Source organism: Eptesicus fuscus, chromosome 4 (assembly GCF_027574615.1).
Source record: "Eptesicus fuscus isolate TK198812 chromosome 4, DD_ASM_mEF_20220401, whole genome shotgun sequence".
Taxonomy (NCBI): domain Eukaryota; kingdom Metazoa; phylum Chordata; class Mammalia; order Chiroptera; family Vespertilionidae; genus Eptesicus; species Eptesicus fuscus.
Window position 1 is genome coordinate 103,501,333 of NC_072476.1, and position 24,174 is coordinate 103,525,506.

The 24,174-nt window shown below is 44.8% G+C and overlaps 1 protein-coding gene across 2 annotated transcripts; it reads left to right on the top strand.

Moving 5' to 3' along the window:
• The first annotated feature begins 5,622 nt into the window (after positions 1-5,622).
• Positions 5,623-23,664, top strand: HMGCS1 (3-hydroxy-3-methylglutaryl-CoA synthase 1). 2 transcript variants are annotated; one of them, XM_028160761.2, is made up of 11 exons: positions 5,623-5,703; positions 10,875-10,933; positions 12,875-13,332; positions 14,625-14,750; positions 15,252-15,416; positions 16,910-17,075; positions 17,883-18,053; positions 18,961-19,067; positions 20,532-20,657; positions 20,877-21,040; positions 21,931-23,664. In XM_028160761.2, exons 3-11 carry the CDS (start codon positions 12,885-12,887, stop codon positions 22,018-22,020), a joined length of 1,563 nt encoding a protein of 520 aa, XP_028016562.1. In that variant the 5' UTR covers positions 5,623-5,703; positions 10,875-10,933; positions 12,875-12,884; the 3' UTR covers positions 22,021-23,664. The 2 variants fall into 2 exon arrangements, with proteins under 2 accessions (XP_028016562.1, XP_028016561.1); XM_028160760.2 differs by lacking the exon at positions 5,623-5,703 and adding an exon at positions 10,348-10,366.
• The last annotated feature ends 510 nt before the right edge of the window (positions 23,665-24,174 follow it).

The following is a 24,174-nucleotide window of genomic DNA, read 5'->3' on the forward strand; positions in this document are numbered from 1 at the left end:
GGACTCCACTGGTGCACGAATCCGTGCACCGAGCCTCTAGTATGCATATAAGATCTTTGGTTAATCTCTTCCCACCGTTCCCCCTCCCCTCTTCCCTCTGAGATTTATCCATCTGTTCCATGTTTCCATGCCTGTGAGTTGAGCATCTGCCCCCTGGTGGTCAGTGCATGTCATAGCTACCGGTCAAACAGTCAAATGGTAGGACACTTAGCATATTAGCCTTTTATATTTATAGATATTGATTTCTGAGAGGAAGGAAGAGGGAGAGAGATATAGAAACATTAATAATGAGAGAGAATCCATGATTAGTTGCCTCCTGCACACTCCTCACTGGGGACCAAGCCCACAACCCAGGCATGTGCCCTGACCAGGAATTAAACAGTGATCTTCTGGTTCATAGGTCAATGCTCAACCACTGAGCCATGCCGCCGGGCAACAATCACCTAGACTTTTGATTGGCTCTGATTTGGGTTTGAGTGGGAGGCAGTCTTGTAGGACTGGGTCCTTAACCTGTGGGATCTGATGCTATCTCCTGGTAAATAATGTCAGGATTGAGTTAAGTCGTAGGATGCCAGCTAGCATCAAAGAATTGCTTCATGTGTGGAACACCCATGTCTGGTGTCAGAGGTAAATCAGTGTTGCAGGAAAGCACTGGGAGCAGAGGAGAAATGCAGGAGTGTGTTTCTCCTTAGACCTCTGCCCTAGAAAGTAAGCTCTATGGGACAAAGAGTTTGCCTATCTTGTCTCCTAACTTTGTAGGGTGGGAATCTTAAGCAAGGACGAAGCCTTTCTGAGAAAAATGACAAAGCCAAGGAAATCATTTTTTGAAAAATGAAGAGCATAGTAATAGTAAACGACATTAACTGACTTCTTGGATCCAATTATCCTTGAAATAAAACCAACTGCCTAGCCCTAGCTGGTTTGGGCTCAGTGGATAGAGCGTCGGCCTGCGGACTGAAGGGTCCCGGGTTTGATTCCAGTCAAGGGCACATGCCCAGGTTGTCGGCTTGATTCCCAGTGGGGGGGGGGCGTGCAGGAGGCAGCCAATTGACATGTCTCTCTCACATCCATGTTTCTCTCTGTCTCTCCCTCTCCCTTCCACTCTCTCTAGAAAATTAATGGGAAAAATATCATCGGGTGAGGATTTAAAAATAAATAGATAAAATAAAAACTGCTTTTCATGCATCCTCCTACAGTAGTAACCCTTTCAGGGGTGAGAGATGGGCAAGAGGAGGGGTGAGAGATCAAACCCTAGAGGGGAGCAGTGTTGGAAACCACTGGATTGTTGGGGCAGGAGTGCTAAATCAGTAGGGTTTTCAATCAAATTCCCATTCAGAACTTTCCAGGGAGGTGAGTTCTGGAGAGAGGGACCCACCAGACCACTTTGGAGTGGAACACTTGTCAATGTGCAGTCAGGCAGGGCAGGCCCCTCAGTTCCCAGGTCGTGTGGAGATATTATAGAAGCTCCCGTGTCATGCAGAGGAAAGAAGAGAGCTGAAACTCTGGTTGGCAGCGTTGTGAGCTTTTGCTGCAAACAGGGCTGAGGGTGCCTACAGCTGAGGGCTGCCGAGGGCGGACTCCTGGGTAGGGCATCAGGTGAAAGCTGTGAAACCTTAGGATTCGGCAGCACTGGGACAGCCAAGACCAGGTCCTGGTCAGCAAAACGATGCCAGTACCAGAACCCACAAGTAGGGCTGAGCCCCCTTCTCCTATGTAACAACGACCCAGTAAAAGCTCATAAAACCCAATGCCACCTTTCCAAGTGGAAGATTTCAGGAGAAATAGCCTGCATATGGAGTTCAACTTTGAGTTGCTCAAATATGGGGTCAAAATAAAGCTGATTACACCTGAACAGATGGCCATACCTTTATTGACAAATTTGAAGGGTCCTCCCAACCCGCCCTCTCCTACTCTTTAGTGAGTTAGAGCCTGGAAACCCGGCCCTTTGCTGAATTTCTTTCTCTCTCCTCCACTCTTTAGACTCTGAACTCTTTAAAGGACAGAGTCTGTCTTCAGTTGTCTGGCTCAAATGGAAGCTGCTTATGTCGTTTTACGTTTTCTAGCAGCCACATTCCAAACTAAAAAGAAAGAGGTGAAATTAATTTTGAGATTATATTTTACTGAATCCAATATAACAAAAGTATTATCATCACATGTAATCAACATAAAAATTATTAACGTGATACTTCCTTCCTGCCCGCCCCCACCCCCAAATCTTTAAAATCTGGTGTGTATTTTACAGTCTTAGCACACCTCACTTTCAAATGCTCAAGAAACACCTGTAGCTAGGGTTTGCCTTGCTGGACGGCATATGGCTAGCAAAATCCCCGCCACAGAGCAGGTAAAAAGTAAATATTGATTCAATGGATGCATTTGTAATACTGAATATTATCATTACATGTTCCTACCTCCTGAGAAGCATGTGTTCCTTTCAAAATAGGGCAGATTAGCGCTGTCCCTCTCGGAGCTCACCACCCCCCTCTTCCCCATCCGCTCCTCTCCCCCCAGGTGTCTTACCTTTGCTTTCCCCTCTCCTGAGCGCCAGGGCCCTTCTTTTGCTCCTGTAACTTGTTTCCTGAGCCCACTCAGCCGCTACTACCTTTGTAACTTTCTGAATAAGCTTCCTTTTGTGATTTGAAAACACACACACACAAAGTAAGGCAGAACAATAAATCATGCTTTGCCTTGGATGCATAGCATCTACAGGGCTTAGCCAATACTACTTGGCATTAAATTTAGAAACAATACAATAAAACATACATCTTACCATGCCTTAAAAATGCACATTCAAGTGCAACGTTGACTTCACTATGCTTGTGTCAAATTGTAGCTAAAAAAAAAAAAAAAAAAAAACCACACACACACACACACAACGTGTAGTCCCTCCCAAAATAAATATATGTATACTTTGTCCTCAATTGCATGGCCATACCTAATATTTGTGGAGCCTGGAATAATCTCTTATGATATTTCACAGAATCTCAGAGGCTTGCTTTTAAAATTCAATTGATCTGTTCTGTATTTAATCACAAACCAATTTTGTTATTCATTGTTCAGTGTTATCCAATGACCAATAACCATGTTCCACTTTGCTTAATTGAAGGTTAATTTGATCAAAAGGACAGTCTGTGCCTTGAGGGAATTTCCTGTTGTACGAGATGATCATCCTCATGACTATCTGGCTAATCATTTCCCATGTGTACTCCCGACGCTGGAACTATTTGCTGTCCCTTTCTAAGGACACAGCTATATCCTCTTTGTCCTTAACTGCCTTTCAATGCATTCCAACATTCCAGGAATGTTCAATTCCTCTCTCAAAATAGCTGTTGATCACAACCAGGCTGCATTTATCCCTTTATCGACTAGTTACTACAGGAAGGTCTGCAATAGCATTGATTCTGGAACAAATAGGCAATATTGTGGAGAGAAAACCATTATTGAGTGGTCCTTTCCCCCAAATAACTTAATGTCACTACTTCATAGTGGTTTCATTATCCATGTTGTTAACATAAAAAAACCACTGAAACCTGTAAAAAATTTTTGTGAGTTTATTTGAGCCAAACTGTCAACATATGCCAGGAAGCAGAATCTCAACGAATTGAAATAATGTTCCGGAGAACGGCGGGTTACATCTGTATTTATATATTGCAATCAAGGAAGAGACGTAGGTGGGTTACAGGAAATCCACGGGTGATAGACTAGAGAAGTGGGAGAAAGCAAAGTCGGGAAACCCCTGGGATTGGATAAGAAGTAAAATGATAGACATATAACAATTAACATGATAATAATGAAGGAATTTGTGGTATCTGTCCTGGTGCCCAGCACATTAGGTTGTGCCCCAAGGGGTCCAGAAAAAGGGAAGTTACAAGTTACCCAGACATTTCAAGGGTATGTTATCATAGATGCAAAAAGACAGATAGGCTCATTTAAGGTACCAAAGGTTGACCTTGTCAGTGAAGATAGCGGCCTAGGACGTAACTACCCACCATAACTGCTTTTAGTTAAAGTTTAATTTCAGACCATCCTTTGTGGTTACTTTAGGTCTCTGAGTTTGCAAGACCGCCATGCAGGCCTCCCCTGAGCTTGTCAGTTTAGCATGTGGCCCCTTTCATCCACAATGTATTTTGCTACTTTGCTGCTGCAAATGTCTCTTACTAGGTTAGAATCTATAGCGGATAATACATTTTCACATAACAGTAGTTATATGATGCATCAGTGACCCCTTATTAACAGTTTCCCAACTCAAGGGTGAGAGATACAAACAGCTCTCATGGTTCTCCACCAAAGCTAAGTATCAGGGTTTCCCTCTCTGAGGAGGAGAGGAGGCAGAGTCTAACTTAAGGCCCTAAGGTTCTCCTTTGGAGTTTCCTAAATAGTATTCCAGTGGTTTCTGTTAGGTTTGGTTGAGCAATTTGATTGATACCCCTTCCCAGGGAACTGGCTTTTTAGGTCATTTCACTATGGACATTCCCTTTGCTGAAGACCACATTTCACTTGCGGTGATCACATTCCATTAAAAGCCGATGACTGCCCTCACTGGGTGCTGAGCCATCCAGGCTCAGCCACCTGGTGTGGGGATGATCGAGTAAATTCGTAATCCCTCGCCACTCTGGCCTCGTGCGTTTCCTACTTCGGCGACCTAATAATTTCCTCAGGTGGAATTGCTCCTCTCTGTTTTTCTGGGAGAGCTAGACAGTCCCTATCCTGTGGATTCCCTACACTGAGAATTATGGGGTGTCTTCCTTTTTTCAACAACCCTTTAATTGGTACCTACCACATATCAAGCTCAGAAGAAACAGTGGGAACAGGCCCCATGGAGCCCTTCCTCTGAGTGCGTGGGCTAGCAAAAATCCCAGAATCCGAGTCACACTTCCCTACTCCAGGCTCAGCCCTTGCTCTCCTCGCTGCTGCCTAACCCCACACTATCTCCTTAGGCTTAGGAAGAACTGTCCCACTAGCATCTCTTAAAAAGTCAAGCTAGTTTTGAAAGAGGTGACAATACTGGGTATTTACAAAGAGACTATTTACAGATTGACAAATTCTGGGTGGCTTATTCTGCTCCCACTTGTAAGGCAGGCGCCACTTGGCTGCTCTGGAAACTAGAAAACGTTAAGCTCGAATTCAAATCAAGTATTTCAGAAGTCGTGCCGCTGAAGCCGCGCTCTGGTTGCTAGGCAACCTCACCGACTCTCCAGTGAGGACCAACTTGCCTCCCACACTTGACCACCTCTCCCCAGCGGTGGGACGCGGAGGCCCCATTGGTCCCCGTCTCCTCTCACTCGGCTCCAATTGGCCGCCGAACCTCTCACTCCGCTCCCGTTGGCTCTCGCCGTCTGGCGCCGCGCTCTCATTGGCAGGCCGGTTCTCGGGCCACTCGACGTCACGCTCTCACCCCACTTCCTCTGCCCTCCGACTCGGACACCGCCCCTCCTCCCGCCCTTCCAGCCACGAGGGAAAACCCTAGCGAGCGCCCGCCTCTGCCTTCCTTCTGATTGGTAGAAGCCGGGCTGGGGGGCGGGCACTGCCGGGCTAGTCTGCCGGCTGCGATTGGCTGCTGGAGCCACTGCCCCGCCTCCCACCGCCTCCCGGCGCGGCCGGAGTCGGGCGGGTGGGCGGCTATAAAGCTGGTGGCGAGGGGAGTCGCCGCGCCCTGCGCCTTCGTGGCTCGCTCCGTTCGCCGTGTCGCCGCCCGGTCACCTCTGGGTGAGTGCCCCGCGCGGAGGACCGTCTCTGGACGGCGGAGGGGCCGCGGGCGGGGTGAGGGCCGGCGGAGGCGGTGCCCTTGACTAGGCCCGAAGAAGTCCGGCTCGGTCCGGCTCGGGGCAGAGGGGGACCTGCCGGGGAGGCTGGGCCGCCGAGAGTCAGAGGCTCCCTGCCGGGCATCGGGGGGCCCCCGCGGCGGGCGAGGGGAGGGGGCCGGGGGCACTGGGGTGGGCTGGCGAGTTGCGGAGGGGAGAGGGCGAAAGGGCGTTGAAGGTGATGGGTTCTAGGGACACAGGAGGTGGAGGTGCCAGGGCAGGCGCCGGGCGTGGGCATCTGCAGGGGACGCGACCGGAGCTGGGTTGCCAGGGCGCTCCTGCCGCCTTGAGTGAGCGAAGGTGGACGCCCAGGGATGGGGAAGATCACCCTTGGGTGGTAGGTTGGCAGGGGGTGTGTCCTTCTGCCACCTCAGGGGGAGCCGATGGGAGGAAGGAAAGTGGGCAACATTACCGCCCGAGCGCAGGGCCAGGCAAGCATCGCAGCCGGGATTCACCTGGCCGAGGACCTGTGCTCCTGACTGCTTCTCAGTGTGCTTGCTGCAGCTATCAGATTCCTGCCTCCCACCTTCCGCCTCCATAATCTGTGTGCCCATTTTAAAAATAGGGTTTCCTGTACCTCCTCTCGGTAATGGCTTCAGGACCAGCCTGACCTGCCAGGATGATGTGATGGGCAGGCACCCACAGGGCCTTCACGCACAAGAGGTTTTGGGTTAAGTCAAGGACGTTTCAAAACCAAGGAGATGGAGCCTTTGAAAACGAATGTCCTGCCTTGGCCGGCGGGGGAGAGAGGCTTGCTGAGAGCCACGCCGGAGAAGGGATTTGGGCCCCAGGGAAAGAGAGGCTGCCCCTGCTTGTCATGCTGGCCTGTGGCCTTGGTCTGACGGGTTCTCAGGCCTCGTTGGGGCTCACGTCTGCTGCAGGCCTGCCTCCTGATGCTCTGGCCAACCTGCTGCCGCAGGGTGAGGTCTCCTGCCCCTGAGTAACAGGGGCTCAATTTCAGGGATGTCGTGAAAAGGAATAGCAAGGTACATGACAAAATCAAGAGGAATGGAGGTGCTCACACAGCTAGCCGACGTTTCCTTCCGAGGTGGAGCGTGGACCTGTGTTGCACAGATTCTGTTAGAAGGCAGATTGAAAGCCCTTAACCCGGACCTGTGCCAAGTGGGTCTTTGCAGCTTGAGACACCTAAGCAGTTTGTGTTCATTCTCTGATCAAAACTTTATTTTTAAAATTTCAGTTGTTTTTCATATGGACAAGAAGAGCGGGAATAGCATGTTTTACGGGAGGTGGAGTAAGACATTGTTTTTGTTGTGTTTATTCTTTGTAGGTTTCTCCTGAGTCTGTCCTATTTTCAGTTCTAGTTTAGTTCAGTTCCACGCTACTACCTTAGCCAGCAACTCCAGTTCTCAGAGGGCGTTTCCCTTCGGGGAGAGTTAAGTGGATATGATGTTTGAGGCCATAGAAGGCCATATCATCTGTTAGGCTAATTCTGGGGCTTGCTTTTGATCTTGTTTACATCAGTATTCCTCCAGAATGCTTTTACATCTTGTTTCTCTTAACTGGGATGGATTTTGAGAATTTTTGGTCACTATTTTAGATAGCCTTTCTCACAGGAAATGCAGAACCCTGATGTTGATGTAACGTGTTTCCTTGGTACCCTAGAATTATTTAAAATCATAATCCAGTGGAACTGAATGTGGGGGGAGACAGTTGGTTGTGGAGGGAGGAGCTTGATGGGCTATTTGTCAGAATCACTATTTTCATTTAGGAAGGGATATCAAGGCTTATAATTTTAGGTCGGGTTACTAAAGAACCAAATATAGAAGGGTGTGATATTTTTATGTTTCTCAAGAAGGTGATATAGATTGAAAAGGTTGAGAAATGTGTCACCCAGTCTAATGGGAGGAGGGCAGGACTCGGTTCTTAACCACCTATTCATCCTAGTGCTTGGCCTGTGTGATGCTCACTAGCCGTCTGTCAGCTGAGTATAGTTAGAGCAGTAGAGGAGAAGCTAATCTTTCAAGCTCACAGTCATCTTTGCAGGGTTTGTGCTTGTGGGGACGGGTGCCTGTGGGAATGATTGTAAGACTAACAGATGTTCTCTTCTGATCCTATTTCGATTCCTTACATTTTTGGGGGTTAGGATCTGGGAACAGTGGAAATCTACCATTTGCTTTGAACAACAACAGTAGAAAGCTAACTTTCTGAACACCCTTTTGTGCTGCAGCCCGCCTTAAAAGGGATAGCAAAAAGAACTTACTACTGAGGGCTGCTACAAGTACTTGAATCTATAAGATTTGTCCTGTAATTGTTATAACTCCAAACTCAGCCCCTTAAAAAATGGCAGTTGAATGCCCTTTACTCCAAGGTCTCAAAGGGATTTCAAAAGAATAAAAATACAGTCCTTCCCCCAAGAGGAGTCTAGGAACCCAAAGTGGATAGGAGGATGTCTCATAGTAGAATATGGAGACTTTGGTGTGAATGACGTGCGTGCTGCAGGAGTGCAGGGCCCTGATGAGAAAACTCTAGGAAACTTTCCTAGAAGAGGTATCTAACGAGAAGGTAGTGAAATATGAGTATACTCTCTGATAAGCAGACCAGTAACTGAGGCGGGGGGTCGGCAGGGGTATCCATGTTTTGTACTTAGACAACCAGCCAGGGTGTACGCGTAGGCAAGGCTTCCTTCACAGCAGTCGTGCTTGCTCCTGGGGTGGAAAGGCAGCTTACTCTCCATTGCCTGGATTCCTCTCCTGTAATAGTGAACAGGTCACCATGCGGCTGCTTATAGTTTATCTTGTACCCAAAAGTGTCCTGCTGAATTTCTCTGACCACCTGTTGGAATCAAGGGTACAGGGGAGCCAGGAGGAATTCAGAACTGACTAAACCCCAGAAAAAAGCATGGCTGCAGGAACCTGCTGGCCGGAACTAGGCAGCCTCATCATTTTAATCTTTGCCAAACTCATTGCCTCTCAGGAGTTTCCAAACACCCTTTGTGGTAACCTGCCCAGCCGCTTGTGATTCATTAACCACGCACGCCCTGACCCATGCTGCTCAGCTCGGGCACTTGCTCTGAAAACACCTTCGAGGAGAAATCTGTTGGAGACTTCGGCAGGGCTGTTGTAGGCAGAATAGAGAACCTGGCTAGCAATGACAGAAGAGGATGGAGAGCCTAATCCCTTTCCGATGGACTCTTCCCCCAAGTGGCATTCGCTGCCTCCATTTGTTCTCCAGGCCTCCTCCTCCTGGGAGCCCAAGTAGCCGGCAGCCCTCTGTGACTCTCCATTCTGTTTCTTTGCTCTAGTGCCTGCTCTCCCACTCCCATTCCCCTCCTCTCTTTCCTCTTCCCCCTCTCCCAACATTCATGCCCAGCTTATTTATTTATTGTTATCTTTTGAATTTTTATAAGAGTTTACTTGAGCCAAACTGATGACATATGCTGGGGAGCAAGATCTCATATGCTCTCCTTCTTCCCCAGTTTGAATAATTAAAATTGAAAGAAGGAATATCAGCAGTTAGGGGAAATTTCCTTGGCACAAATAGTGTCGAATACATATACATACATGGCTTCAAGAAGAAATATTACTGCTATTTAAGTAGTCTCAACATACAGAGGGAACCATGTCCTTCCCCCCCACCCCCACCCCCAGTGAGAACGGGTCTGCATGGTCTGTTTAATTTGCAGACTGCAAAAGCATAAAATGAGATAATAAAGAACAAAAAATAGGTTATTTTTTTCAAAGTGTGTATTTAATACTTTAATCAAATAGGTTTTTTGGAATATAGTAGTCTTTTCTGTTCCTGTAAAAATTGGGATTTTAAAACTTTTTTTTTAAATTGCTTTTTAGAGGGAGGAAGAGAGAGAGAAACATTGATCAGTTGCCTCCCACTTGTGCCCTGACCTGGGCTTGAACCTGCCACCTTTTGGTGCACGGAGGTGACGCTCCAACCAACTGAGCCACACTGGCCAGGGCAGGATTGATTTATTTTGGGAGGTGAGGTTAAACGTAATGAAGTAAAAGGTACGAAGTCTGTGAAGAGCTCTTAAATGATCTAATGATGTGAAGAAAGTAAAGCTTTACTAAACAGCATCTCATTGTAGTCTCTGGGCCAATGCCAAATTGGCCAGTACTTAAGCAAAGGAAACTGTTAAACAGGAACTGTTGTCTCGAGTAACAACCCTACAGCACAGGTGGACTAAAGGAATGCTGCAGGTCATCACCCCATTTTATTTCCACTCTATTTATTTATTTAAAATAATCATTGTTGAAAGTATTGCAAATGTCTCCCTTCTTCCCCCATTGACCCCCTCTGACCCGCCCCTGCCCCCCACCCTCACCCCAGGTCTTCACCACCCTATTATCTGTGTCCTTAGTTATTGCATATTTGCATACAAGGTCTTTGGTTGGTTACCTCCCCACTCCCGCCCCTTCCCTCCGAGATTCTGCACTATTTTCACTCAAATTAAATGTTGATAAATTTTGATGTTCCTTTGTCTTGATGTGTCAAATGCTTGTCTTTTCAATACAACCACTAAGGGGAAATCACTCTAAAAGGTTGGGGCAAGTGAATGTGGCTTAGTGCTGAGGAGTTGAAAACTAGAATCGTGAGTGAGTAAATGAAGATAATTACATCTTGCTAGAAAGATAGGTATTTTGTTTGAAAAATCCTGAGAACCAGAATAGTCAATTCATTGGTCCTTTATGTTACATATTTTACCTTCTCAACAATCCCACACAGTGAGCCAGGAGGGCGGTATTAATTAGCTCCATTTCACAGATGAGGAAATATAAGCTCAAAGAGACACAAATTATTGTTAAAGCCACAGCTCCTAATCATTGATCGGCTGCCTCGTGCATGCCCCTCCCTCTCTCCCCTCCCCCCCCTGTCCCCCCCCCCCCCCACACACACACTAGGACTGAACCTGCCCCTGTAAGAGCTAATACAATAAAGGGGGAAAGGTTTATAAGCGTTAGGTAACATTTGTTCTAAGCAAGGTCAAATTCTGCACTACATTATGTAATTGGGTAAGGAAATGTTTAACTCACTTTGAAGTTGTTATTTGAATTAATGTGGTAATTTATGACTTTAAACGAAGTTCTTATTTGAAATTCCTAGTGCCTGAAGGAGGAAACAGTGACAGACCTGGAGACTGAAGTTCTTTGTCCCTCACACAGGTATGGCACCCTGTCATGCTGCTAAGGGAGTGTCCTCTTGACAGGAAGGGGGAATTTAATTTTTATCCCAGGGCAAATAACCATTCCTACGTGCCACACAGCCTCAAACCCTGTACAGGGTTACACCCTAGCTTGAAATATTAGTTAATGCTAATTTTGTGTTTAATGGACTAATGGTAAAAATCTAGAACTAATTAGTTATGCTAATTTTGTATTTAATAGACTAATGGTTAAAATCTAGAACGAATATTGAAAATTAGTGTTCACTCATAAGAGACAAGTCTAGATAATAAACTATAACCATGCATATTGCTTAATCAGAAAAAATCACAGGTAAGCATATATGCCAACGGTGCTTTTTAGATTACAGTCTCAAATGATACCCAGCTGGGCTGTGGATGGGTGTTGATGATTATGTGAGATTGGGCAGTGATTGTAAATTTGTTTGAGCCAATAATCTAATTATTTGTGGCTATTGTTTTCTTACTCTGTGAAGCTCCTCACTTATGATTCTGCTTTTTTGCTTTATAATTATGATTTTCTACGATTATTACTGATTTCAGATTAGAAGGCGAGTAGAATTTTATTTATTCTACATTCAGCTTCCACCATATGTCAAGTGATTAACAAGACACAGTTCCTGCTCTCCAGAAGCTCCTTGTCTAGCAAAGGGCTGACCCTAAATAATAGAGAAGAAACCTGGAAACGTTTTTAGTAGCATCTTGACAAAGGCAGGTGTGCCTTTTGGAAAGATGAGCCTAGGGCAGGGAGAGAGGGCAGGCAGAGGGCTCATGTAGGAGGCTGCATCGTACTCCCGGCATTGGTGACTGATACTGAAGTCCCTCCTGGCCCAGCCGTTCAGGAGATAGGTTGGGGCTGTCCTCACATCAGCATTCTCGGCTAATTTCCCTGCCTTTCCCTTTCTCCCCCTTTTCCAGTTCTTCATTTTAAAGATGCTTATAGAATCATAATGGGCCCTTTTGTGTCCTCCTAGAAATAAGACCTGGAGCTCCTTTTGTTCACCAGGAGGGTTGACCCTTCGCTTTAGAACAGACTTGAGTCTTATTGGTACTTTCTTGTTGGAAGATAGCTTTAAAGGTTTCCAGAGCTGTGGTAAAAGTGTACCTTTCCTTCCTCTTTGAAGATATTTAGTCCAGCCAATGTTGCTCAGTGGTTGAGTGTCAGTGTATGAACCAGGAGGTCATGGTTTGGTTCCTAGTCAGGGCACATGTTAGGGTTGCAGGCTCGATCCCCAGTGGGGGGTATGCAGGAGGCAGCCGATCAGTGATTCTCATTCGTGTTTCTGTCTCTCCTTTCCTCTCCCTTTCTCTTTAAAATCACTAAAATATATATTTTTAAAAAAGAGCCTGGCTGGCATGGCTCAATGGTTGAACGTCGACCTATGAACCAGGAAATCACATTTCTGTTCCTGGTCAGAGCACATGCCCAGGTTACGGGCTCGATATCTGATCTGGGTGCATGTGGGAAGCAGCCAATGGTACGCTCTTACATTGATGTTTTTCTCTCTCTCTCTCCCTCTTCCTCTCTCTTAAGTCAATAAAACCACTTTATTGTTAATCCTCACTCAAGGATATTTTTCCATTGATTTTTGGAGAGAGTGGAAGGGGGAGAGAGACATAGCATAGTTCTTTACAACATGGAAGAATCTTATTTGAGTTTCCTTCCAATAATAATACTTTAAATCTAAAGATGTCTAGCTTTGAGTAAAGTGCAAGCTTTTATGAAAGATAATAATTTTGAATAATAGTACTTCATTCTTACTATAATTGCTATATTTAAAATTGACTGCCCTAAGTAAAGTATGCTGAACTTAGAAGTAAACTAATATTGTAGGTGATAATTGAACTCCTAATGTCGATTTCTCAAATTTGAACTTAACAGTTTAGAACCTGAAACGATGTTCTTCTGTTCTTCCTAAAGCTCTCGCACCATGCCTGGGTCACTTCCTTTGAATGCAGAAGCCTCCTGGCCAAAAGATGTGGGAATTGTTGCCCTTGAGATCTATTTTCCTTCTCAATATGTTGATCAAGTGGAGTTGGAAAAATACGATGGTGTAGATGCTGGAAAGTATACTATTGGCTTGGGCCAGGCCAGGATGGGCTTCTGCACGGATAGAGAAGATATCAACTCTCTTTGCATGACTGTGGTTCAGAACCTCATGGAGAGAAATAGCCTTTCTTATGATTGCATTGGGCGGCTGGAAGTCGGAACAGAGACAATCATCGACAAATCCAAGTCAGTGAAGACCAATTTGATGCAGCTCTTTGAGGAGTCTGGGAACACAGATGTAGAAGGAATAGATACCACGAACGCCTGCTACGGAGGCACGGCCGCTGTCTTCAATGCTGTGAACTGGATCGAGTCCAGCTCCTGGGATGGTGCGTTATGTCTCTATTCCGAAGAAACAATCTCTGAGGATGAATAAGCCCAGATTACCTTTTATTTATTTACTAGAGGCCCAGTGCATGATTGAATCATGCACGTGTAGGGTCCCCTACACGCTTTCACTTTCGATCGTGGGGGAGCTGGGTGCCTGTCTGCTGATGCCGGAGGGGACAGGCACCCAGCTCCCCCGCTTTTGATGGTCCATGTTGGGACGTGAGCTCGCTGCCCCAGAGGCCCCTTCTGTTTCGCAGCACAGCCATGGCGCAGACGCTGAGCTTGCGCCGCCGCTGAGCTCGCGCCGCCGCTGGCCCAATCGGCTACCCCGGCCACCCTGAGTCCCGCCCCCTGCGCCTCCTGCTGGCCAAATCGTGGGCGTAGTGGAGTGATGGTAATTTACATATTACCATTTTATTAGGTATGATTTATTTAGTTAGTTTTAAATGTATTTTACTGATTTTTTACAGAGAGGCAGGAGAGGGATAGAGAGTTAGAAACATCGATCAGGTGCCTCCTGCACACCTCCTACTGGGGATGTGCCCGCAACCAAGGTACATGCCCTTGACCGGAATCGAACCCGGGACCTTTCAGTCCACAGGCCGATGCTCTATCCACTGAGCCAAACTGGTTTCGGCTGTTTATTTATTTAAATATATTTTTATTGATTTCAGAGAGGAAGGGGAAAGAGAGAGAGATCAGTGATGAGAGAGAATCATTGACTGGCTGCCTCCTGCACGCCTCATACTGGGGATCGAGCCCACAATCCAGGCATGTGCCCTTGACTGGAATCCAACCCAGGGCCCAGATGACCTTTTAATTAATGTCGTATGCAAACGTTACCACTTATGCTTGTTGGAATATGTTCAGGAAGATAGCTAAGACTTTCAGCATACCTGCATTATGAATCTGTTAACTTTATCATGTAGGATATTACCTTATCAAAACTTAGACCATTTTTTTTAATCCTCACCCGAGGATATGTACTTTTTGTTGATTTTAGAGAGAGAGAGAAACATTGATGTGAAAGAGAAGCATCAGTTGGTTGCTTCCTGTACTTGCCCTGACTGAGGATCGAACCCTCAACCTAGGTATGTGTCCTGACTGGGAATTGAACCAGACACCTTTTGGTGTACGGGACAATGCTCCAACCAACTGAGCCACCGGCCAGGGTCCATTTTCTTTCTTTACCGAAGATGGGGAAAGCATATTCTGGGGGAAATGGAACACTTCCGTTTCCATGTGTGATATCTGCAGTGTGGATCACCTTTGCACGGACGATGTTTTTCAGGACGGTATGCCCTGGTGGTTGCGGGAGATATCGCTGTGTACGCCACAGGAAACGCTCGGCCTACAGGTGGCGTCGGAGCCATCGCTCTGCTCATTGGGCCAAATGCTCCTTTAATTTTTGAACGAGGTGAGTGGGAATGTTTTTGTTTTTTTAAATTAACACAATACGCTGAGAAATTAGAAAATAGAAGCTAGTACTTACTGAGTGGTCATTCACAGCAGACACTACTTGCTAAGTGCTTTATATGTGCTATCATATTTAGACTTCATAGTAATTGTATGAGGTGAGCAATGTCATGCCCATTTTGCAGAGAAGTAAAGGGGTTTAAGTAATAACTTAAAGGAAGCACTTGCCATAGTCACACAGTAAGTGGCACATTTTATTTCAGTTTAGTAAAACAATCGTCGTCTCCCAGTTAGATTTAGGAAGCTTGCATGAAAATGTATATCCAAGGAGTCTTAGGCCTGTTGTGGATACAGTTGTTTCAGTTACTGTTGGCTTCACCTTGGGATGCTTATACTGCAAGAGGCGGGAGTTGACTAGTTAAGGAGGGCCCCGTAATGGTTGCTAGCATGCCGACCTCAAGAAGCAGAAATCCATGGACATCTTCCTTTTTGGTTGTAATAGGACTTCGTGGGACACACATGCAACATGCCTATGACTTTTACAAGCCTGATATGCTCTCCGAATACCCCATCGTGGACGGGAGACTCTCCATCCAGTGCTACCTCAGTGCGTTAGACCGCTGCTACTCTGTCTACCGCAAAAAGATCCGCGCTCAGTGGCAGAAAGGTGGGTTTTCGCCGCTCTCCTCAGCTTGGTCTGTGTAGGACGCCCATCTGGGTGTCTTCAGTGAGAAACTGCTCGTGGGTGTCCTTCATCAGAGTCCTTTAACCTCACTCGCCAAGTGGCATTTCCTGCAGTTTTGGGGAGTGTGTAATTTAGGAAAAGAGGTAAGCTTTGGAAATGAGTATACCTCTGCAAAAGTACTTAGGCCGACTTATCCCCAAATTAAACTAAAAGTAGGGTAAAAAGTACCTTGAATTTTGTTCATCTTTTGTGAAAGGTACTTCCACAGGTTTTAGTTTGTGGCTGTGTCCAGAGAAAACTGTAAGAAGGTCAATTTCTCCCTCCATTTGTACTTGGCCTGTGGATTCATATTTGCTTTTTTAATGTCATCATTATCTCATCTTTAACCCCGAAGAGGTTCTTTTTTTCTCCCCAGTGGTATATTTTTTAATAGTTTTCAGAATCTAGGCTGAATAGCTTTTTTAAAGCTGCGTAGCTTTTTAGAATAAGAGTAATGATGATGTAAGCTCAGGTCCATGCTCTGAGACACTTGGTAAACCACAGGCAGTCTGTGTCTTTGATGACCACTCAAAAGGGTGGCAGACTCCGCAGAGTAACTTGATTACAGACGTGGAGGTAGATGGTCACATCGTGGCACATTGTCTACAAAACAGCATCCTGACAGTCTGAACTTCAGTAGGACACAGCACAGTTCCAGGTATTAATTCAAGCACTGCTTTCTAATAGTAATTGGGTACACTAATACAATTTCACTATCCACAAACTGCCTAAAAATGGGATGCATTTTACTAGGGGAACAAATAGATGTAGCTGCTATTTCTTTTGCTGGATACAGCATATCTTTTCCAGGAGGAGACAGGCTCAGCCGAAGGAGTACGGAAAAGGGCAGTATTGAGTCAGTGCTGTTAAAACGCACAGTATCATCAAATAAAATACACTTTTCCCATAGTCCAGCTTTGGTTTTTGTGGTTGTGAGAGAGGGTTAGAAATATACTCAGACACCTGGTGGCTCGGACAAGCAGCACTGCTGCAGCCTGTATTTAAAGGTAACAGCGATTCTATGACTGTTAGGACACTCAGTAAGAAATGCATTTGACATCCTTTGTGTGTGCTAAACCCAAAGGAAAGTGTCATGAAATTGCTTATCCATGCTGCAAATTATGCAGCTTATTTTCTACTTTAATTTTTTTTAAACTATAATTTTTTAAGATAAAAAACTCCTAGTCTTGACCCACTATTTTGATTTCACTATCCACTAATGGGTTTTGACTGTTACTTCTAAAAATCAGTAATATGGTAGTGCATATTCTATATCTGATTGTCTTTTTGATAAGCATTTTAAACCACACAGGTATTTCATTGTACAGTATATTTTTGGTTGTGATTTAAAGATATAAAAACATCCTAGCCCTGTTCAAAAGTAAAACTTCAAAAGTCAATTATATGAATTTCATGTCTTTGGATTTCTTTTTCAGAAGGAAATGATAGAGATTTTACCTTGAACGATTTTAGCTTCATGATCTTCCATTCACCCTACTGTAAACTGGTTCAGAAATCTCTGGCTCGGATGATGCTGAATGACTTCCTGAATGACCAGAACAGAGATAAAAATAGCATCTATGGTGGCCTGGAAGCCTTTGGGTAAGGGGAATGTTGGGATTTTTTTCCTCCTATATGGCAGCATTTCTTATACCTATCTATTATAAACTATTTTTTGTACAGTCCTGAAATTTTTAGAGTCCAAAGGATTTTAGAAGTAATCTAGTTTTAACCTATTTGTGTCATCAATGAAGAAATCGAGTCCCAGAGAAGTGGTGGCTTACCTATAGGAATTGTTGAGTCATGTCTACTCAGATTTTCTGATTTCCCCCTTTTGGCTCCCTCTCGTCATCAGCGTGATAATGTGGCCCACCAGCGCCAGTATTTACAACAGCCTCTTCACTCTCCTGCCTCTCCCAGCCCTGGGCCCCAGATTCATCTGCTCACTCTCTCTGTCAGAGTCGGCCTCCCTTCCACAGCTTCCCCACTGTTCAGGCTCACTGCCACCCTCCTTCCCTTTTCCTCACCTATCCCTTCTCCATCGGACGAAATTCTACTCACCTTTTAAGACTTGGCTCCTGTAATACAATGATTCTCCTAACTCAACAGACATCATTATGGACTCAAAATAGTATATTCTTTTTGGTGACAGCAACATTTTAATGGGTGTATTAACCCATTAGAAGCAAGTTGTCTTAAATTGGTTATTAAAAACTTTGAGAAAAAGGATTATCTGTCTACAACTGTTATGTCTTCCATATCAATTATCATGCTACTGCCTGGCTTTTAACACATGGAATCATAAAAAACAGAGTCATATACACTTGGAGATTAGAATAGTAATTGGGTACACCAATACAATAAACATGGGGTCTTTGAACACTAAAGCTGTCTTTTACAAACTTTCAGGGATGTTAAATTAGAAGATACCTACTTTGATAGAGATGTGGAAAAGGCATTTATGAAGGCTAGTTCTGACCTCTTTAATCAGAAAACGAAGGCGTCTTTGCTCGTATCCAATCAGAATGGAAACATGTACACGTCGTCCGTGTATGGCTCCCTCGCCTCTGTTCTGGCCCAGTAAGTATTGCTTTCTGCTACTAACTCCCCTCATTCAGGGAATGTTAGGATTCTAAGACCAGCTTCGGTGCCAGGTCACGGAAACTGTACTTCCAGGCTCTTTAGCCTATTGTCCATTGACTTAAAGAATATAGCCCTAACCGGTTTGGCTCAGTGGATAGAGCATCGCCCTGTGGACTGAAGGGTCCCAGGTTCGATTCCAGTCAAGGGCATGTACCTTGGTTGCGGGCGCATCCCCAGTGGGGGGTGTGCAGGAGGCAGCTGATCGATGTTTCTCTTTCATCGATGTTTCTAACGCTCCCTCTCCCTTCTTCTCTGTAAAAAAACAATAAATATTTTTTAAATTAAAAAAAAAAAGAATAAATGGGATGAGGCTACCATTATTTCATAGTATTTCATGTCAAACTGGCTTTTAAAAAAAATACATATTTTTATTGATTTTCGAGAGAACAGGAGAGGGATAGAGAGACAGAAACATCAATGATGAGAGAGAATCATGGATTGGCTGCCTCCTGCAAGCCCCCCACTGGGGATCAGGCCCACAACCCGGGCATGTGCCCTGATTGGGAATCAAATCATGACCTCCTGGTTCATAGGTCAACACTCAACCACTGGGCCACACCGGCCGGGCACACTGGCTTTTCTGGCTCCTGTTGTCATGGTTTTATTATTCCTGACCTGCAGTTGAACCAGAAATGCCCGGTTGACAAGGTGACTTACTTTATGGTAAAATAACTTTCGTAAGCCCCGCCCCAAGAGATGAACAGCTTGGTTCTGTCGGCTTGCTGTCAAGTCAAGCTTCAGGTTAGGTCCCTCAGGCTATAGGACGAGTGCCTAGTCCAGCTCTGAGCTTCCTGCACACTGTTGTTTCACATCAGTTAAGCTTCCTGGCTCCTCCCCTGCACAGGTACTCGCCTCAGCAGCTGGCCGGGAAGAGGATTGGCGTGTTCTCCTATGGCTCTGGCTTGGCTGCCACCCTCTACTCCCTTAAAGTTACCCAAGATGCCACCCCAGGTAAATACCAAATCTGTCAGCAAGAACGTGTGGGAGCCTGTTCTGGGCAGGTTGTTCAGCAGCTTCTCAAGCACGCTCGGTCTGTCCCACAGGGCGTTGCTGCATTTCAATGTCAGTACTTCTTCCCACACAGCTGGGTTTTCCTCTCATCTAAGAATCTGCCTTACCTGGGTGAAGGGCAGCTTCTCTCCATCCTTCCAAATCAGGAAAAAATACCAGTTTAAATATATTTTATGGTGGAGTGTTTTGGTTTTTCCTTTTTCGGCAAGTAACTTTAACCTTTCATCTCATGTTCTCAACATGTAGTCAGGGGAAAGGAAGCATATCTACTTAAGGCAGGCAGCTTTTTGAGTGTTTAATGATTGAGTCTGATCACATGAGTGAATAACAAATCATTTCTTACTGTTCGCTAGTATTGAAGTTACTTAGTTTTCCTAACTTTATGGTCTTGGCTATATTTAAGGAAATTTCTGTGCCTTCTCTGTGGTAGAAGGAGCAAAAACAGAAAGAGGGATGGTGGACTTGGCACTGCTTTAAAAACTGCCTCTATACAAGTTATTTTTAGTCTCAACCTCACCTGTTTAAAAACTTGTGCACTGGCTGACACTGAACAGGTGTCTAGTCAGAGGTTATAGAGACTGTGTCAGATAGATACAATCTTATCTTTAAATATATATATATATACTAGAGGCCCGGTGCACGAATTCATGCACCAGTGGGGTCCCTTGGCCTGGCCTGTGGGATCAGGCCGAAACCAACTGTCTGACATCCCCCGAGGGGTTCTGGATTGTGAGAGGGTGCAGGCCAGGTCTAGGGATCCCTCTGGTGCACAATCTGGGCCGGGAAGGGACTTGGGATATTGGCCAGCCAGGGAGGGACCGCAGGAGGGCTCCAGGGCTTGTCCGCCTGTCTCGCTCAGTCCTGCCGGACCCCAGCAGCAAGCAAACATACTGGTCAGAGCGTCTGCCCTCTGGTGGTCAGTGCACATGATAGCGACTGGTTGACTGCCCCCTGGTGGTCAGTGCATGTCATAGCGAGTGGTTGAGCAGCCTTAGCATATCATTAGCATATTATGCTTTGATTGGTTGAACAGACAACCAGACACTTAGCATATTAGGCTTTTATTATATAGGATGGTTTTTTAGAATTGATTTTTAGAGAGAGAAAAAGAAACATTGATGTGAGAAACTGCTCGGTTGCCTCCTGTACGCACCCCAACCGCAACCTGGGTCTGTGCCCTGACCAGGAATCAAACCAGTGACCCTTTGGTACACAGGATGATGCTCCAACCAACTGAGCCACACCGGCTGGGGCGATAGATGCCATCTTATCTTTTAACTAAACGAAAGCCAGTAGTTATAACAGAAGTGAAAGTGGTTTTTTTAAACATTTGGCAACATTTTGTTTAGGCTTTCGTGCATGCTATTTTTAGTCTTTTAATGTTGGAATTCTTTACTATTTTAGGTTCTGCTCTTGATAAAATAACAGCAAGTCTATGTGACCTTAAGTCGAGGCTCGACTCAAGAACGTGTGTAGCACCAGCTGCTTTTGCAGAAAGCATGAAGCTCAGAGAGGACACTCATCACCTGGGTAAAGTGTTCTGTGGTTAATATACACACACATACACCCCAAAGCCTATAACAATGTGAAACGTACCACATAAAGATAAGGTTATCCACAGATCTAGGCTGTATTCAGTATAAACCTGATGTTGGTAAAAAATTGTAGGAAAATAGGCAAATCTTCAGTTTATTACCAGGTAAGTTGTGTGTCATAACTAATTGTTCCCATTCTCCTCCTTTCCTTCAGGCAACTACATTCCCCAGAGTTCCATTGATTCCCTCTTTGAAGGAACATGGTACCTGGTTCGAGTGGATGAAAAGCACAGGAGAACTTATGCCCGGAGACCCTCTCCAAATGCCGACACTTTGGATGAAGGAGTAGGACTTGTGCATTCAAGCACAGCCGCTGAGGTACAGGGAGCGCATGGTGTTTGGTGGGGGGGCATTTCTATCCCCAGATTGCTGGGCTTGGGGGGCCTACCTGAGGCTTAGCAGCTTAGGGACTATCAGAAAGCAGAGAGATTCAGAGCGGGCTTGGGGCTTGGGTTCCAGCTGTGCCCTTTCCCAGTTTTATAAAGTCCTTGCACTTAAATGGTTAGCATTTTCAAGTTTGAATAATAGCAGAATTGCAGGGAAGACTGGTGTAGAGAGGCTCATTTGTGACACATCTTGGGAGAGAACATGGGGAGAGGGTGTTGCGGCCCTCACCTCTTCTCTCGGGCCGTTGACAAAGCGGTCTCCAAAGTTGCCAAGAGGTGGCAGTAATAGCTGTGCTTTGAATTCCTACTATGCTCGGTACTTTCTTTTCATTTTCTCATTTAATCCTTATCGAAATGGCCTTTTGGTTAGTGATATACTATGCCCATTTTAGAGATGAGGCTGCAAGGAGTTAAATGGCTTGACCAGGGTCATAGCCAGACTTCAAACTGATGACTTTATAACCTTGAAGTTATTTATTATATCTCCTCAGCACAAATTTGGTGAACGGTCTTGATTCTTGCTATTATACAAATTAGGTAGCAGGTCAACCTTCGGCATTTGGGTTGTGAATGCGAAATGTAACAAGTACAGGCCTGGCTGGTGGGTCTCCGGCCTCCCCCTCTCTTGCTGTGTTGATATTTGTATAAGTTCACCGTAAAGTAAAGAATGACGTTTAGTTCCCGCTGTGAACAGTTATAGTTATATAGGATATATTTAGCATAAACCTCCAAGGTTGTGCTCTGCTTTTCCATTGGAACTTGCATCGGCACCATGACCCAAAGCAACAGTGACCTGAGGCAGCTTCTCCCATTGATTTTTAGCACATTCCAAGTCCTGCGAAGAAAGTGCCTCGGCTCCCGGGGACGGCAGCAGAGCCGGAAGCAGCTGTCATAAGCAACGGGGAGCATTAAGAACTGCCGTGCCGCGCGGGGAAGACCCGTGTGGGCCGGGCGGGGTGGGGTATGTATGGGAACGGTTGGGAATGGGATGTCTGGGACAATATTAAAGGATTACATGTTGCTTAAAATTTTGTGACGGACATGGAGCCTGGAAAACTATCGTGTTCTTGGGGAAGTCTCTGCTCAGTTTGCTAATTCGCTTCCTATTGAGTCTAGCCAATGCTTACAGTACTCCATGATGTTAAGGGCTCTGCAAAACTTCATACCTCTCCGGCCATTCGTATGCATGAAGCTTAGTTTTTAAATGTGGTTTGATGAGTCGTTTGTTTCTGGCAGAAAGGAGCAGAGGTACTTGTCTTTGATTTTAATTTTTTTGAATGTATAAGAATTTTATACTTTGAACAAACAAGATTACTGAAAGTACCTGTGGTTTTTGATAAGAAGTTTCTAGTTTAAGGAATGTGCTCTTACATGTGATATACACAAACCCTGTTTGAAAATGGTAAGAAAAACATGTTGTTTTTATAAACTTTGTACATTCTGGAGAGAAGAGTTAGGATGGTAACTGGTTCTTGGAAACTGGACTGTGCCTTTAAATCCAGGCAGCAGTGGCGAGTGATTGCAGAGGCCCTGAGCGGAGAGACTGGCGCTGAGCAGGCCTGCGGGGGGCGGCCTGGTGTGTTTCTGCTCTGAGTGTGGCTGTAGGTCGGCCCTGAATCTGTTCATGCTGGACGAGGCAGAAAAACACTGATGTTACTGGAGCTTGTGTATGAGGACGCTTGTTGCCGCAGTCCTTCTTTGTACCTTATTTTGGAGAATAAATAAAACATTTTTCTGGTTGCCTTTTAAAAATGTTTGAAAGGAAGGATAGGGGCAAGGCGCTAGTTACTCTGATGCGTCAGTGTTATAAATGCAACTGAAAGACTGACAACCTAACTTCACGGTGTAAGTATTCTTTTTCTTTTTTTAAAAAAATCTGTTCAATGAAAATAAAAAGGTTAAAACCCAAGTTTTTACATAGTTTGATCAGCCAAAATGAGTATTCCACTTAGATCTGGAAGTAGGATCTATAAAACATTTTCTCAGACTTCCACCTTAAGAAAACCATCACAAGGTCTGTATAAGACTGGCTAGACAGTTCTGTAGATAATTTTGGTGCTGAACTATGACATGAGCCTTATAGATTGTAAAATAGAGCTAGTTGGAACTAATGTACAGAATTCAATTTTAAAACTTTATTTGCTGTTAAATTCTGTGAAGTCTCAGTTATCTAAAACGTACACAAATATGAAATGTAATGTTTCAAATTGCAAGGTAATATGTAATGTAGTGTTTGTAAAATACTCTTGTCTAATATTAACTAGTGATACTTTGATTTGTACAGTCATACTTTGTTAAAATGACTTCATTTTAACATCCAGGTTAATAATGGAAGTTCAGACTTAAAGATCGGTGGGAAAGTGGTGCATGCAATACTTTCACAAGTATTGGGAGTTCGGGATATTTTGAAAAGAGTAACTTTTGGTGTCAGAGAAAGGGTTGTCTCAGTCCATTGCCAGCAGTGGGCAGGCCCAGTAATACTGGCACAGAATTAACTGTACACCTCATTGACAGTGAGGTGAATAACTTTGAATAAAGTTTTCGAGAAATATGGCAGATATTTGCGTCTTCTTTTTCTCTTCTAACATTTAGGCAAGAAATCAGCTGATAATCTATCTTTAAATATGGGCACTCGTGTTATTTAAATTTATTCATTCACCAATTCATTCATCATTAAACAAACATTCCAATATGTGATATAAACAAGGCAGTCACTTAAGTCAGAAATAAAATTTACAGGATATATAGTCTTGCCTTCAAGAAACTGTCCGTCTAGTGTGGAGGGATTTATACTGATAATTTATTATTACACTTTAGACAAAGATAGGAAGTCCCAAATTGGGTGATAAGCATGTATGAAGTTTGCTATAAACTTTAATAGGTTTTTTTTTTTTTTTTTTTTTTTTTTAAAAAATATATTTTATTGATTTTTTACAGAGAGGAAGAGAGAGGGATAGAGAGTTAGAAACATCGATCAGCTGCCTCTTGCACACCCCCTACTGGGGATGTGCCCGCAACCAAGGTACATGCCCTTGACCGGAATCGAACCTAGGACCCTTAGGTCCG